Source organism: Dryobates pubescens, chromosome 29 (genome assembly GCF_014839835.1).
Source record: "Dryobates pubescens isolate bDryPub1 chromosome 29, bDryPub1.pri, whole genome shotgun sequence".
NCBI classification, from domain to species: Eukaryota; Metazoa; Chordata; class Aves; order Piciformes; family Picidae; genus Dryobates; species Dryobates pubescens.
This window is the reverse complement of record NC_071640.1, coordinates 11,355,430-11,368,311: the sequence shown is the minus strand read 5'-3', so window position 1 is coordinate 11,368,311 and position 12,882 is coordinate 11,355,430. Positions and strand designations below refer to the sequence as shown.

The 12,882-nt window shown below is 55.5% G+C and overlaps 1 protein-coding gene across 1 annotated transcript in view; it reads left to right on the top strand.

Moving 5' to 3' along the window:
- Nucleotides 1–4,478: 4,478 nt before the first annotated feature.
- The window catches only part of ARRDC1 (arrestin domain containing 1), a 45,203-nt gene continuing 36,799 nt past the window's right edge, over nt 4,479–12,882 (top strand). Inside the window, exon 1 of the mRNA XM_054174412.1 lies at nt 4,479–4,649. Within this exon, the coding sequence (XP_054030387.1) occupies nt 4,532–4,649 (118 nt within the window). The 5' untranslated portion in view covers nt 4,479–4,531. The remainder of the gene's footprint in view (nt 4,650–12,882) is intronic.

Genomic DNA, 12,882 nt, shown 5'->3' with positions numbered 1-12,882 from the left:
GTTGTCATGCCCTGGAACAGACTGCCCAGGGCACTGATGTGAGTCACCATCCCTGGAGGCACTGAAAAGCTGTGTCGATGGGGCATGGTTTGGTGGTGACCTGGCAGTGCTGGGTTAATGATTGGACTTGGTCTTTGAGGTATTTTCCAACCCAAACAAATCTACAGTTCCATGAATGTCTCCTCACACCCTTCTAACAGAGGGACCGGAGAGCAGGAGAGGGCAGCAGTGTCCCCAGGGTGCTGCCCAGCTGAGGCTGGCTTGGCTCCCCAGCCCCTACACGCCCCAGCACAAGGGAGCAGGTGGAAATGACATAACTACAAAGTGCCCTGGGGGCAATGTGCTGCTGCCTCACCCAGCAGCAGCCTCCCAGCATCAAACTGGTATCAGTCACAGCTCGGAGTTCCTGGCATTTCCGTGCTGCCTGGCACCGAGGGCAGCCAGGTGAGATGACTGTGTCCAGCAAGGAGAATCTGAGGCATGGTCAGGTGAGGCTGTGCTTCCTCCCTGTCACTGGGCACAGCTGCAGGGCAACACTTGGAAGACTGAGAGAGGAACAGATTTATCACAGCCACAGAATGCCAGCTGGGAAGGGACCCCGAGGATCACCTGCTCCAGCCTTTCTAGGTGATGATGTAGCTGGCCCAGCACCCTGCCAAGCTGAGTGTTCAAACTGGCCAAGGTAGTGGAGTCCACTGCTTGCCTTGGGAGATGATTCTAGTCTCTGACTGTTCTTGAGGGGAAACATTTTCCACTGGGAATCTCCCCAGCAGGAACTTGCCCCCATCTCCCCTTGTCCTCTCCATGGGACTCCTTGTGGAAAGGGAGTCTCCATCCTCCTGGCAGCCACTCTTCCTGTTCTGGTCCATGGCAATAAGGTTTCCCCTAAGCCTTCTCTTCTCCAGGCTGAACAAACCCAGCTCTATCAGCTGGTTGCTAGGCTTCTGAGCATCTCCTGGCTCTTCTTTGGACACTTTCCAGCCTTTTTCATCACAGCAGGGGCCAAAACGGCAGGCAGTGCTCCAGGTGTGGGCTGGCCAATGCTGAGTAGAGTGAGACAATGACTTCTTTATCTCTGCTGGTGATGACTTTGGTGGTGCAGCCCAGCATCCGATGCCTAGGAGTTAATCATGAAGTTTTCTGCATATATTGAGTGCTGGATTCAATTCTGGGGGGCACAGTATAAGAAAGACATTGAGGTCCTACAGCAAGAGGAGGGAGAGCAGAGAGCACCCAGAGGAAGTGAGATTTACAACAACCCCATGCAGTGCTACAGGCTGGGGTCAGAGTGGCTGAGAGCAGCCAGGCAGAGAGGGACCAGGGGGTACTGGTTGACAGTAGGCTGAACATGAGCCTGCAGTGTGCCCAGGCAGCCAAGAAGGCCAGTGGCATCCTGGCCTGTATCAGGAACAGTGTGGTCAGCAGGAGCAGGGAGGTCATTCTGCCCCTGTATACTGCACTGGTTAGGCCACACCTTGAGTCCTGGGTCCAGTTCTGGGCTCCTCAGGTTAGGAAAGATGTTGAGAAGGTGTCCAGAGAAGGGCAAGAAAGCTGGGGAGGGGTCTGGAGCACAGCCCTGTGAGGAGAGGCTGAGGGAGCTGGGGTTGCTTAGCCTGGAGAAGAGGAGGCTCAGGGGAGACCTTCTTGCTCTCTCCAGCTCCCTGAAAGGGAGGTTGTAGCCAGGTGGGGGTTGGTCTCTTCTGCCAGGCACCCAGCACCAGAACAAGAGGACACAGTCTCAAGCTAAACCTCAGGGGAGGTTTAGGCTGGATGTTAGGAAGAAATTCTTCATAGAGAGAGATTGGCCATTGGAATGTGCTGCCCAGGGAAGTGGTGGAGTCACCATCCCTGGAGGTGTTTAAGAGGGGACTGGATGGGGTGCTTGGTGCCATGGTTTAGTTGATGAGATGGTGCTGCATGATGGGTTGGACTTGATGATCTTGAAGGTCTCTTCCAACCTGGTCTGGTCTATTCTATTCTACTCTATTCTAATTTCCCACACCTCCTCTTCCAAGCAATGGTCCAAAATAGTCAGAAAGTCAGTCTTTTGCAGTTTATCAATCTCTTTATGGGCTCTTTTAACTGCTCTGAATTTCAGCCCTGTGACTCCACACACCATTAGATGACAGGTGTGACTCGGGGCCACATGTAGATGAGGAGGGAGGCAGCAACACAAATATCTGTGTGACCTCAGTGAGTAAAAGCCTCCTAAAGCAAACACCTCTGGTCCCTGTACAGTGAACAGCATGTGCCCTGGTGCTGCTGGCATGGGATATATTGAGTTGTACCCATCCAGTTACATCTTACAAACTGCTGTGTGCGGTCTGGGGGATGAATTAATGCTGTGGCTTTGCAGCCAGGGCCATAGAATCACGGAGTGTTGGAGGTTGGAAAAGGCCTCTAGAGATCACCTCGGCAACCCCCCCTGCCAAAGCAGGGTCACCTAGAGCTGGCCACACAGGAGTGCATCCAGGTGAGCTTTGAAAGTCTCCAGAGGAGACTCCACCACCTCTCTGGGCAGCCTGCTCCAGGGCTCCAGCACCCTCACAGCAAAGAAGTTTCTCCTCACATCGAGGTGGAACCTCCTGTGTTCCAGTTTGTACCTCCTGTTCCTTGTCCTATTACCACTGAAAAGCGCCTGGCACCTTCATCTTGACACCTGCCCCTCAGATATAAACATTAATAAGATCCCCTCTCAGCCTTCTCTTCTGAAGACTAAACAGCCCTAGGATCTCTTAATCTTTCTTCACAGGAGAGATGTCACATTCTCAGCGCTCAGTGCCTGTCTTGCAGTACTGTAGCTGTGCCACAGCCTGCACAGCCAGAGCCCGGGTGCCTTTGTTCAGCGCCTGGCACAGGAATCCTTTTCGTTCCCGTTGTGACCTTGGGCGAGCAACTTGTGCTTAGAATTAACTTTTCTGCAAACAAGAAGCACAAACCTGCTTGCACCAGGAGACCTGCGGTGCGGCGTGACAGGCTTGGCAATGGGGGGGGGTTGTTTTCACCCCCAGGCGTCACGCGTGTCGGTGCCCCTCAGGAGCGAGGGTGCTGCAGCAGCGATGGGGCATCCTCGGCAGCCTGCAGAGCCCTGAGTCCTCAGCCGCTTCCCATGGGGGAAGGGAACTCAGTAAATCTGCTCTAGCTCAGGGCGCTTTCAACTCCCCCTCAATTTGTTTGTTTTTGCTGGCAGAGCTAAACAGGGTCTGCAGAGACTGATGAAAGGCTGCAAGCTCGTCTTACAGGGAAAAAAAAAAACAGAGAGAGAGAGAGAGTGGAGAAAATTGGCGTGCATAGCCTGGCAAAACAAAAGCTAAGGGCAGCACAAGGAGAGCGGTGTGTGGATGTGTGTGGATGCAGCCCTGCGTACACCCCGCGGAGGAGATGAGCTGCTGGCAGCCCTGGCACAGGAGCGCAGGAGTGCTTCTTGCCTGTGTCTACTCTCGGGCTGCAAACAGAGGCAGCTTTTAACCACCCGAGGAGAGAGAGAGCCTTCTCAGCAGGAGACCCCCGGGAGTATATAAACTCCTGTGGTGCTCTACGAGAGCTTTTCCATCATGACACCCAGCAGCGCAAGGGGTCCTGCAGCCCCATGTGCACGGACTGCTGTCACTGCAGGTCTGCGGGAGGGTGTCTGTCTGTCTTGTCCGACAGGGTCTGGGCTGGGTGTGCTCTGCAGGTAACAGCCCCTTTTACACTTCTTCATCCTGCAACGCCCTCAGCCAGCGTGCCAGCAGCCGGGAGGTGCCCTTCCCCAGCGCTGCCCTTGGTGTGGGTTTTCACTGATGCTTTTTATTGTTACACGATGCTCGGGGAGGGGGGGTGGGAGGGGGAAGGGACACGGCAAGCGTGGTGGAGGGAAGCCTGCTGCTCACCCCCCAGCTTCCCGGGGCACCCCAGCTGGGTCAGACACCTGCACCCTGCTGATATGTGGGGCACACGGGGATGTCATTTACCCCTCAGTCCCGGTCCCAGGCGACCATCAAGTCCCTTCTATTTACCTCTTGCTGGACACTTAAAGCGATTTGGGTTATAAAAATAGGAGGGGGGAGAGGTGACAGCTGGGCTGGGAGAATTACAGGGAGGAGATCAGATTAGAGGGAGCAGGGAGAACCAAGAGGCAAGGTGGCCCCATGCTGGGGCAGCCAGCTCCTTGCCTCACAGCTCACCCCCCCAACCGGCTCCTTGCCTCACAGCCTGGACCCACAACCAGCTCCTTCCCTTCACAGCCTGGACCCACAACCGGCTCCTTGCCTCACAGCTCAGCCCCACAACCGGCTCCTTGCCCCACAGCCTGGCCGCACCGGCTGCCGTGTCCCTCACAGCACCGCACGAGCCGGTGGCACCCCCTGCCCCTTCCCTCACGACCAGCCCCACAGCGCTCCCTCGATGCCCCAGGACCCGCCCCGGCCCCACCGCGCGGGCGGGGCGGGCGGGGGCGGGGCGGAGCCGGCCGTGGCGGGGCAGGGACTGGCGCGGCGTGGAGCGAGGCGGCAGCAGGTAGCGCTGCCGGCGGAGCGGGCCGGGCCGGGCCATGGGGAAGGTGCAGCTCTTCGAGATCCGCCTGGGCGAGAGCCGCGTCGTCTACAGCCCCGGGGAGCCGCTGGCCGGCACCGTCACCGTGCGCCTGTCGGGCTCGCTGCAGTACCGAGGTGAGCCCGCGGCCTGCCTGCCGTCTCCCCCGGGCTGGGGGGGGGGGCCCTCCCCGGGCCGGGTTCCCGCCGCGGCGGTGCGGGGCCCGGGAGCGGTGCGGGTAGTCCCGGGGAGGGGACGCGGGCTGCCCTTGCCCGTGGTGCTGGAAGGGAGGCGGGGGGCCCGGGAGGAGCTGGGTGCCGTCGTCCCCCGGAGCTGGGGAGCCGGAGCTTCGCGGCTTGCAGCTCCTGCCATGAGGCGGCCGGGGGAGGCGAGCGGCGGCGCTGACAGGAGCAACCTGCTGAATTATTTTCTTCTATCGTTCCTCTTACTTTTTTTTTTCACCTCCCATCTCATTAAAAAAAAAAAAGAAAGAAAGAAAGAAAAAAAGGCAAATGAATCAACACCCCCACCCAGCAAAAAAACCCAGCCCGGCACCGGCTCGTTTCACCGCAGCCTCCGAAGCTCCGGGTGCCCAGGGCGGTGGCACCGGGAGGTGGCTGCAGGAGCCTGGTCCCGGCGTCCTGCCTTTCCCGGTGCCCTGCGGCCTCTCTGGGCTGCCAGCATTGCCGTGAACACCGAGCCCCGGTGCTCCTGGGTCTGGGAGAGTGCCGAAATGGGTGTTTTTTACGGCAGGGTGGTGGGAGGAGGCCGGGAGGAGGTGGGCGACGCGATGTCCCGGCTGTCTGCAGCAGGAGGTTCTGCCCACCCGTTTGCAACCGGCTTTTTGTAACATCTCGAATGAACTTGAACGTTTTGAGTTGTGGAAGTACTGGTCTGGGAAATGTCCAGGCTGAGTACACGGCCTTGTGCGAGGGGGGAGTGAGTGCCCTCCTGCATGGTGGGCAAGCAGGAGTGGTATCAGCAGTGCAGGTGGTGCTGGAGGTGGCTGAGGTGCATGGTTGGCTGTCACTCCAAGTGAGACCCCTGTCCTTCACTGGCCGGTTCAGTCTGTCAGGACAGAGGACCGGGATGGACTGGGGTGAGGCAAGCTGCTGGGTTCAGATCTTCTAAACTGGGAACTTGCTGGCCTGCCTTAAAGAAGTCGTTTATGTTTACAAGTTAGTTTTGTGCTCAGTGCTGTGGAGCTGTGAACCGACTTGCTGTTTTCCTTTGGGTTGTCTTGCTTGCTTCTCCTGCGAGCATGTTTCTTCCTTTAACACAAATTATTGGGGGGAAGGAAGGGGGGAGAAAGACCAAAGGATGGCAAATGCAGAATTTCTTGGAGAGAGACATCAGCCTGGATGATGGTGTCTGTGCTTGCCTGTGCCTGGCTTTTGTGAGCACCGCTCCCAGTTGTCTGCAGAAGATTTTTTTTTGGAAGCTTCCTGAGGAAAAACATATCTAGGACAAGTACAGGCTTGTAGCCTGTTTAACGCCTCTCAGAGCAAACCAGTTGCACATCCAGTGTCTGTCACTTTGGAGGGTACTCCCAGACAGAATTCTTCCAGCAAATACGTTTTTAATGCATGGTGGCTGGCTTCCATCCTTGCCCCATCCCACTGAATTCCACCCCAGTTCCTGCAGGTGCCTCATGGATGGGACAAGAGTGGTTCTGGCCTTGGAGGGCTCAGCTGTGCTGGCCCCTTGCACTGTCAGCTGGGCACAGTTACACCTCGCTGTTGCCCCTACAACTCCCATCTTGGAGAGGGACTGCCAGGTTCTCCTCTTTGCCTGATGTCATTTGCATCCCAGTGTGCTGCAGCTGGTTGTGGAGAAGGAAGAAGGTGTCTCTTTGTTCTGGACCTTTTTTCTGCTTCCTTATTGCTTTGACTCTGTGAACCTTTGGGATCTGGCCTAAGTATTGGCAGAAGCATTGAGGCACAGTCCGAGGTGGGATGTGTGGCCGTTCCCTCTCTGTGCAGAGGTGACCTGAGTGGCTGTTTTGGGCTGAGGTCTCTGAACATTGGCTTTGTCAGCTGGGGTGCAAGCTTTCTATAACTGGTGCCTGAACCTGCCCAAGTAAGTCCCATTGGGATGCAATATCAACCTCTGCAGAGCACAGGGTGATTCTGCTGTGTGTCCCCCTCCTTGCTCTCTGGTTTATGGTCTCTGCTGTTTAAAGCCTCCACGCTGGGGCTGCGGTTTTCTCGGCTGTGCACCCTCTCCTTCTGACTGAAGGAAGTGTTTCACCCTCAGAAGGGGAGGCTCATGTAGCTGCTGAAACTTCCTGGTGTGACAGCAGGCAAATCCATTCTGGGAAGAGGTTATAGAAGGACTGGTCAGCCCTGCTGAGCTCCATGGGCTCAACAGCAGAGGTGTGAGATGACCTCTGCCATGCTGTGGCTTTCCGCTGGGGTGTGGCATCAACTTGGTGTATGCTGTATGTACACCTACAGCTCCTGTGACCAGCTGTGACTTTTCAGACTAGTAAGCAGCTCCCAGGGGAAGACACCAAGTCCTCACCCATTGCAGGTCTGGCCCACAGCACCAAGGCTCAGCACTTCCCATTTCCTGAGCCAGCCTGGTGCGGTGGCCACTCTGTGTTGTGGTTTTTGAGATGACAAACGCTAACAAGGCTGCAAATGACTGCTGCACGGGGTAACTCCTTTTGGTGCTCTTGAAAATTGCACCCTCTGCAAGGTGGGCAAACAAACACAGCTCATCCTGCCTTGCTAAACACACTGGAAACCTTGGGTCAGAGGAAAGCACAGCTGGAGACACACCTTTTGGGATCATAAATGCTCCCACCTACGCCAGCTTCTGTGCCAGCCCTGCTGACTAGCAGCAAAGGGCTGTTCGGTAGCCCAGCAGCTTCAGCTGACCCTGCAGCAGCTCACAAATGATGCCTGGCCTTTGGTGACCCTTCTGAGGAGGCACCTCCTGTGCCAGCTTTCCTGAAAACTTCTGAGCCTCAGGGGAGAGGCAGTAATGGGAGTGCAGGATTCCTGCTCATTGTGCCTGGCTTGCTGGGTAAATCATCAAACACGGGTGTACAAAGAATAATTAATCTGAACAGGAAGCTGGCGCTGGGACAGCTGGAGATGGAGTTAATTTGGGGGAGAGGAGGGAGGGGAATAGGTTTGTTCTGAGCTGGACAGGCAGCCCTGGTTGCTGGCAGGAGTGTGCTGGAACAAAGGCTTTGCTGCTCGGGGATGCTGGAGCACTTTCCTCTCGGCTCTGTGGCTTCCAGGGTCCGGTGCAGATGATTTCAGTCCTGCTGCCTGCCGTTCAGCAAGGCTTCTCAAGGGCAGAAGTGTAATGGTAAAATAACAGCCCTCCCTCCCAGGTCATGGAGAGCAAAGAAACTGCAAGTGCTTTCCAGAGCAGATTTCATCACTTTGCTGATCTCTATTATTTAGCTGTCCAAGTTTATGCAGTGATGACTTGACTTTAAAATCACTCTCTTGAACTACAAAGCTCCAGACACAAGTACCTGCTTCTGTTCAGGCTCTGGAAGCATCCAGGTATACAACTCCCATTTCTGCAGAGCAGAGGGCCTATGAATCATTGTTTTCATCTCAGATCTTAAGTGTAGTAAATATTCTCACTTCTCATATGGAGAACTGAGAAAGCTGGTGATGAAGAATGAAGTAGAATAGAATAGAATTAAGCAGGTTGGAAAAGACCTTAGAGATCATCGAGTCCAACCTATCACCCAACACCATCTGATCAACTCAACCATGGCACCTAGAAAAGCAGGTCACTCCAATCCTGTGTCCAAATTGAGATGACTTCTGCTTCCCTTGAAGGGCTGGAGGAAGAAGTTTGGGTCTGGCTAACATTAAGGGGGTTCTGATGCTTGACAGACTCATAGAATGGTTTTGGTTGGATCATTCTACTTCCACCACCCCTGCCATGGGCAGGGACACCTCCCACTACTCCAGGTTGGTCAAGGTTCCATCCAACCTGGCCTCGAACACCTCCAGGGAGGGGACATCCACAGCCTCCCTGGGCAACCTGTGCCAGTGTCTCACCACCCTTAAGCAGTGAAGGTTTGTATAACCTATGCCCTTCTGGAGGGGAAGAGGTAATATCAAAGGACTCTCAGGACCATGATCCTCTCTATCACTTGACCTCTGATCCAGAGGAAAACAGTGCTCTGCAGAAGGGCTTTGGCTTGGGTTGCTTGGGAAGGTGGTGGTGAAAGAATGGATTCAGTCTATGGTTGGTAGTCTGAAGCTTGCTCTGTCCCCAGTCAGAGGTTTGCCTTCTGTAAAGGTAGATTTGAACTATCTGTGCCCGGCGGCACAGGTCCCTGCTGCACCATGGGGCGGGAGGGACCCTCTGCCTGCTCTCAGCTTCAGGGCAGAAAGACCCAGCTCATGCTCATCACCTGGAGAAGAGGAAGCTCAGGGGAGACCTTCTTGCTCTCTACAACTACCTGAAAGGAGGTTGTAGCCAGGTGGGAGTTGGACTCTTCTCCCAGGCACCCAGCACCAGAACAAGGGGACACAGTCTCAAGCTGCACCAGGGGAGGTTTAGGCTGGAGGTGAGGAGAAAGTTCTTCACCGAGCGAGTTGTTTGCCATTGGGATGTGCTGCCCAGGGAGGTGGTGGAGTCCCCATCCCTGGAGGTGTTCAAGAGGAGATTGGATGTGGCACTTGGTGCCATGGTCTAGTCATGAGGTCTGTGGTGACAGGTTGGACTCAATCCTCGAGGTCTCTCCCAACCTTAGTGATACTGTGCCAAGGGAGCTGGTGCAGTGCAGCGAGGGCTGGGTGCGTTAGGCAGGAGCAGCTCTGAGGCCGTCGCTATCCCCGGTGACACCGGCAGCGCCGGGCGAGGTCCCAGAGCCGGCCGGCATCCGCTGGCGGCGGTGGGTGCCAGGCCGTGGCGAGGCTGGCTCGGAGGCACAGGAATGCTCAGCTCTCTCTCTCTCCGGCAGCCTGGATGGCTCCCGCTGCAGGGGAAGTGGATTAACTTTCTGTTCTCATTGTCTGCAGCGAGCCAGCAGGGAGCTGTGTGGCCGAGCCTGTCTGAGGCCGTGGAACAAAAGAGGGATTTTTTGCTCTCCTGGCTGGCTTGTTGCTAGAGCTCCAACTCCTCTGGAGTCAATAACTAATCGGGAGGGTGTTGTGCGCCTCTCGCTGCCGCTCCCTCCGCCTGCGCACCGCTTGTGCTGATCTGCGGAGCTCCGTTTGCCGCTTTCCTTGGCGAGCAGACGTGCCGCGGCCTCCCATCTCTTGTTGAACAAAACGGGAGAGCAAGTGGAGCAGAGTTCTGTCTGTCTGATTTGCTTCCAAGTGTGACAAACGGGGTGTGAGTGCTTATCCCTTCCCCGGAGCGGCACAGAGCTGGCAGAGATGGAGCTCATCTTTCAGGGCTGGAGTCAGGGAGGCGGCAGGGAGGCTCCTTGGCTGGGGGGAAGAAGCCTGTGGAGTTCCAGCCCTCTCCTCCCCATCCCTAGAATGGCCCCACGGGCAAGGTCGGGTGAGGAGGAGCCCGTAGGGAGGGTCTCTGCCAGCCCCTCTGCCAAGGGAGGTGTGGGTGTGTGATGAGGCCTCCTCTGCTCACAGTGTGTGGTGGCATGCCTTCTGCTGAAAGTCATCCCTGGGGAGGAGGAAGAAGTCTGTCTGTAGAAGACACGTAGCTGTCATTTGACTTGAAGTCTTGCTAGAGGCTCCTACAGCCAGGAAGAACAGGATGGACGTGCAGACCATCTTCTGCTGTCTGGAGAAGGGCATGCTCTGGCTCTTCCAAGAGAGGAAGGACAAACAGGGGAGTTGGGTTGTGCTGCGAAGCTGCTGCAGCCCTGACCTGTGCAAAAGCATAGAGAAAGGTGCTCTGCCAAGGCACTGGGGCAAGGCTTTCCTCCTCCTGCTCCAGGCAGCTGCTCCTGGAGCAGCCTGGCATGCAAACAGTGATGGAGCCTCTTAGTTCTTGAGGGCTGATTGCTGAGATACCCAATGTAAAGCCTTTTGGCTACTGTTGTGACCTGTGAAGTCTAGCAGCAGGGACTGCTGTGGCAGTTAATTACCTCTTTGTGCTGCTCTTAAAATCTGTCACTCTTCAAACCTCTCGTGTGGAAGTGCAAACTGCTTAGAGAGGAGAAAATGAGCAAAGGAGCAGACTGCTGCCAGTCAGCGGATTTTTGCCCTCTGCAGAGCTGTGCCTCTCTGTGCTCTGAGCCCCTGGGTCGTGTCCAGGATCTGAAATAAGAGGTGAGATGGCTTCAGACCGCAGAGATGTGCAGGCTTCTGTCTCCTTGTGATGGCCTTTAAACAGCAGCTCCACGTCTTCCAGCTCCCTCAAAGGCCAGTTGCAACCAGCTGTTGGGGTGCCAGGGATCATAGAATCAACCAGGCTGGAAAAGACCTCAGAGATCATCAAGTCCAACCTATTACCTAATACCTAACACCTCCTGACAACTAAACCATGGCTCCAAGTGCCACATCCAATCCCTTTTTGAACACCTCCAGGGATGGGGACTCCACCACCTCCCTGGGCAGCACATTCCAATGGCCAATTACTCTTTCTGGGAAGAACTTTCTCCTCACCTCCAGCCTAAACTTCCCCTGGCACAGCTTGAGACTGTGTCCTCTTGTTCAGGTGCTGCTTGCCTGGGAGAAGAGACCAACCCCCACCTGGCTACAACCTCCTTTCAGGTAGTTGGAGAGAGCAAGAAGGTCTCCCCTGAGCTTCCTCTTCTCCAGGTGATGAGCATGAGCTGGGTCTTTTGTGGGTAGAGACCTTTCAGTGGGTAGCTGGCTGGGTACTGCTTTGTCCAGCCTCAGGTGCTGTGTTCAGAGGGGATGGTCAGTGCCATGTGCTGGAATTGAATGGCTTGAGCAAACTCCCACATTTATATCTAGACCTTGAGATGTCACATCATGGTGGCAGATGTGGTATGGGGGTGTCCTGAGGGAAGGATGGACACTGTTTGACCCTCCTGGCTTCTCACTCCAGGAAGGACAATGAGGTGCTGGAGTGTGCCCAGAGAAGGGTAGCAAAGCTGGGGAAGGGTCTGGAGAACAGGGCTTGGGAGGAGCAGCTGAGGGAGCTGGGGGTGTTCAGTCTGGAGAAGAGGAGGCTGAGGGAAGACCTCATTGCTCTCCACAACTCCCTGAATGGAGGTTGCAGTGAGGTGAGGGTTGGTCTCTTCTCCTGAGTCTCAGGTGATAGAACAAGAGGCAATGGCCTGAAATTGTGCCAGGGGAGGGTTAGGTTGAAGATTAGGATAAATGTCTTTGCTGCAAGAGTGGTCAGGGATTAGAACAGGTTGCCCAGGGAGGTGGTGGAGTCCCCATCCCTGGAGGTGGTGAAGAAGCCTGTGGCCATGGCGCTTGGGGACATGGTTTAATGGCCATGGTGGTGTTGGGTTGATGGCTGGAGTGGGTGATCCTAGAGAGCTTTTCCAACTCAGACAATTCCATGATTCTAAGATGAGGGTCACAAGCTAGTGCCAGCCTGAAATTACTCAGAGACCTGGTTTCAAAACACCCTGACCTCTGAGCACCTTAATCTTGATTAAACCCCAGAGCTTATCTGGTGTCTGTAGCAAAAAGGCTGTTTCCAAGAAGCATGAATCATTTCTGGGGCACTAATGCTAACAACTTCCAGTCCTTTGTTCTTGCTGATGGAACTATGCTCCCAACTGGTCCCTCTGGCTCCAGCAGCTCAGGCCAAAGGTGAGACAGCTGCAGCCACTTGCTGTCCAACCCTCCTGGACCCACCCACCTGAACCACTGATACTCCCTGTGATAAGACTTCAATAAAGCTGCCTTGGAAGCCAATGTCTCCAGGGAGAAAGGCAAGGTGTGAGTTGGTGGTGGTGGGGTGTGGGTGTGATTGGTGTGTGTGTGGGGGTGTGAGTTGGTGTGTGCTGGGTGTGAGGTGCTGCCTTCCTGACAGGGAGTGTCAGGTCCTTTGTCCCAAATGCTTCGTTTTCTGTCTGCTTGGACCTCTGCAGCTGTCCAGCCTGAGCATGAGGTCTTTGCCAGCTTGCAGCACTCCTAGCAGAGCAAGGGTTTGTTATGTATCCTGTGCTCTGATAACAACAAGAAGTCGTTTCTGCAAACTGATGATCTTGCTATAAATAGAGAATCCAGCTGCTTGCCTTGAATGGCATCAAAGGAAATCATAGGAGCAGCTCTTGTGCAGGGTGAAGTGGATTCTGGCTGCTTTCTCCAAAGACACTGGTGCTGGGGGATGTCTTGACGAGTGAGATGTGTGAGAGCAGTGCTCCTGAGCTGAGGGTAGTGTGTGAAATCTTCAGCAGGGAGCAGGTGAGGCGAGGTGGCTGGGAGCCCACGCTGCACCTTGCTGCCTCCCCACCAGAGCCCCTGCCGGTCCCGGGCGCAGCAAGGAGGC